The sequence below is a fragment of the Lathyrus oleraceus genome, chromosome 7 (genome assembly GCF_024323335.1).
Source record: "Lathyrus oleraceus cultivar Zhongwan6 chromosome 7, CAAS_Psat_ZW6_1.0, whole genome shotgun sequence".
Lineage (NCBI taxonomy): Eukaryota > Viridiplantae > Streptophyta > Magnoliopsida > Fabales > Fabaceae > Lathyrus > Lathyrus oleraceus.
In genome coordinates, this window is record NC_066585.1 from 35,680,816 (window position 1) to 35,684,878 (window position 4,063).

At 37.2% G+C, this 4,063-nt stretch overlaps 1 protein-coding gene across 1 annotated transcript; it reads left to right on the forward strand.

The window, feature by feature from the left end:
- Window positions 1–566: 566 nt before the first annotated feature.
- On the forward strand, window positions 567–1,199 carry LOC127101878 (uncharacterized). Its single transcript, XM_051039308.1, has one exon. The coding sequence runs from the start codon at window positions 567–569 to the stop codon at window positions 1,197–1,199; it is 633 nt and encodes a 210-aa protein (XP_050895265.1).
- Window positions 1,200–4,063: the final 2,864 nt, after the last annotated feature.

The window sequence follows — 4,063 nt, forward strand, 5'->3', positions numbered from 1 at the left end:
TCGTGGATTGTTAGGGAGATTAAACTACATTGCTATACTTATATATCACCTTACGACCACATGTGAGCCAATATTCAAGTTACTCCATAAGGATCAGGCAATCGAGTCGAATGATAACTGCCAAAATACATTTGAAAGATAAAGGAATATTTACAAGAGCCATCAATCTTGATGCCTTATGTGACAGGCATACCTCTTATCATGTACCTAACAGTTCTTGAGGGATCTATGGAATGTGTTCTCGGACAGCATGATGAGACAGGTAGAAAGGAGCATGCAATCTACTACCTAAGCAATAAGTTCACTGATTGCGAGAGTAGGTACTCACTGCTCCAAAAGACATGTTGTGAACTTGCATGGGCTGCCAAATGCCTAAGGCAATATATGTTGACTCATACAACTCTCATGATATCTAAAATGGATTCAATCAAGTACGTTTTTAAAAATCCTACTCTCACAGGAAGGTTGTCTATTGGCAGATGGCGTTAACCGAATACGACATCTAATATGTCACGTGGAAAGCCATCAAAGGTAGTGTGTTATCTGGTTATCTGGCCCATCAACCCATGGATGACTATCAACCTATGAGTTTCGACTTCCTTGATGAAAACATTATGTTCATTAGAGATTTAAACATTCCAGGCCCTGAGGAAGGACCCGAACCAGGATTGCGATGGACGGTCATGTTCGACGGTGCTTCCAATGCCCAAGGAAATGGAATTGGGGCAATTATCACCTCTCCAACCGGTTTTCATTTACCTTTCACTGCAAGGTTGTGCTTCAACTTCACTAATAATATGGTGGAATATGAAGCATGCATCTTTGGCATAGAAGCAACCATTGATTTAAGGATCAAGATCCTTGAAGTTTATGGAGATTCAGCCTTGGTAATCAGCCAAGTTAGGGGAGATTGGGAAGTGCGAGATCACAAGTTGATCTCGTGCAAGGAACATGACTTGAAGCGAATCCCATACTTTATTGAGATTACATTTCACCATTTCACTATGGCATCCATGTTCAAGGTTGAGTGGAAGACTGAAGCACCATCTATCTGCATTGACTACTTGGATGAACCAACATACTATTTGGCAGCCCAAGATGAATCAGATGGTCATCCATGGTTCTATGATATCAATAGGTATCTAGAAAAGCAAGAATATCCAGAGAATGCATCCATTACAGATAAGAAGTACCTCTGAAGGCTCTCATCTAAGTTCTTCTTAAATGGAGATGTACTATACAAGAGGAATTACGACTCGGTCCTGCTCAGATGCATGAATAGACACAAAGTATATTAAATCATAATTGAAATTCATGAAGGCTCCTTTGGTACTCATGCTAGTGGGTAAACCATGGTTAAAAAGATATTGAGGGTGGGCTACTATTGGATGACAATAGAAGTTGATCGTAATCGTTGTAAGACCCAAATTTTGACCCTAAGATCCCTCATGCTCTCTCATCATATTCATTGGCTTCGGGATCACACCTGGGCATCCTACTTACCCCTCATTAATTGGGTTTGCATTTGGAGAGATCACCAAGCATATTTGATTATACCTGTAAGACCTCAATTTTGACCCTAAGATCCCTCATGCAATTTCATCATAAGCATTAGCATTGGAATCATACCTTGGCATCCTCTTTACCCCTCTTTCATTGGGTTTGTTTTGGGAGATATCACCAAGCACTATGTGATTGTATCATACTTGTATATCATCATTTTACTAACCAAAATACAAAAATATGTCTTTGCATTTTCCTAACTCTTTTCTAGGTAGGGCATGATCTCCATTGATCTATCAAGTTCATATCTAGGGTTTGAGAGCCTCCTGGCAAAGAGCACAACTATGCATTGATCCAAGAATGGTTATGAGCATCATATATGAGTCCTAATGACCTTTACATGTTATATTGATCAAGTATTCTTCAAGAGTTTGAGGGTGATTTGCCTTGGAAACCCTAGTTTGACTAGGTATCTTGAGTAACTTCTCCAACAAGCTATCTCAATAATTGATCAAATTTCTTAAGGGATACTTCAAAATTCATCATCTTATGCATATATGATCTACCATGAGCCTAGAAAGTCAAGAGAATTGAAAGTTAGCAAGTTAGTTGATGGTGGTTGGCCAGATGAATTCATCTGATCAAAATTGGGTCTCCCTAGACCCTATCTCCTACAATGTTCAACATATGAAAATGATTCCAAGAGAACAGTTACTCTGAAGGACATTACAAACAATTTTCATGTTGAGACCTAGAGCTAGTTTTTCTTGGAAAATCATTTTCTATGTTGAAACATTATAGGTCATTTTGTCTAAACCCTAATTTGAAAGTCAACTTCCCAAGGCCATAACTTGCTCAATTTTTATGAGATGAAATATTTCAAAGTTTCACAATCAAATTCAAGATGTCTACTTAAACTTTGATGTTTGGAGTGAGAGCAAATTCAACTTTTATGAGCATGTGATATGAGGATACACTATAGGTCATTTTTGACCTATACCATTGAACAAGTGATTTTTCCAAACTTCAAAAATGCATAACTCTATCATTCCAAATCTAAATTACATGAAATTGGTGACCATTTTGAAGGTATTTGAAAGAGATACAACTTTTATGAAGGCACTTTTCTCATTTGAAGCTCACATAAAAAGTTAAGCAAGGTGGAACATTTAGATATATAGCTTGACACTTAGAAAAATTTTCAACATGTTGAAATTTCCAAACTCCCACCTCAAAATTCTCCATGTTACAAGCTCCAAATGAAAAAGTGTCTAACATCAAACTTGTTACCCTTGATCCAAGCTTTCCAAAGAACCCAAGTTCATGCATTTTGGATAAGGATTGCTAGGTCTGCACATGGCTTTAACATGGATGCATCATTGGAAAGAATCAATTGTACAAACTTCAGTTCATAATGCCTTGCCATTCAAGCTTCATTCAGACTTCAATTTGAATCATTTTGGACCTTATTGCATTGCATCATGGGCCTGTACATGCTCATGCACTCGTGCCATCCACATTGCTAATTTTGGACAGATTTTGAAGTGTGTAGATATCATTCCCTTTGGCTATAAATAGAAGGCTTCTGAGCTCATTTGAATCACACTTGGCGCGCCAGCTTTGCCCCCCATTGAAACCCTCTCATTCTAAAGGAAAACCTGAGAAATTTCAATTTGAGTTTGAATCTCAACTTTTGGAGATTCAAGAACTCCAGGATCCACAACCTTGCAACCTCTCCAATCACTTCCTATTAGCTTCTCAAGTGTGATCAGATCGTGTTTGAAGCAAGCAGAATCAAGAACTGCATGGCATTGAAGGTAATTTTCAGAAAACTTCATCTCTTCGATTCTCACTCAATTCTACTCAATTCTCTTGGATCTTTGGTTGTCTTAAATCCTACTAATGTAGGCAAGAAGATTGAGTTGCTTAGAGGTCAAATCGAAGCAACTCAGTTGACACACCTCAAAATTCAACTCCTCATATCTTTCTATATATATGGAGTTAGTTAAAATTGAGGTCAGATTCGTGCTCTACGCCATTTTTTCTTTCAGATCATGTCCTTCTTTTTTATTTTGGTGATGGTTGAGGGTGGACCAGTCCGGTGAGGTTCACCGGAGAAGAAGACCGGAGTTAGAGCTCTGACGATGTGTTGGCATCTTTCCAGACCACAAGATCCTTTTCAAACGTTTTAATCTCGTGCGTTGGTTTTAAATACCATCCCTGCAGCGCATTGACTAGTGTCCATTGTGGAACGCGCGCTGAGGACCACTTGATCTGCCACCTCAATTAATGAGGGAGATCAAGTGGTCCACATTTTTTTGCTATTTTCTGTTTTTTATTTTAATTAGCTTATTTTCATTAATTCATATTAATTTTAATATTGATCCAAAAAAATATGAGAGTTTCACCAAAAAAAATTCAAATAATTTCCTCTTTCATATTTTGAATTAAAATTATTTTTTGGATCATTATTAATATTTTTCATGATTTAATTGATTTTGTGATTATTTTTAATTGTTTAAAAATACTTTTAAGTCTTTGAAAATTCTGAAATTTTTTC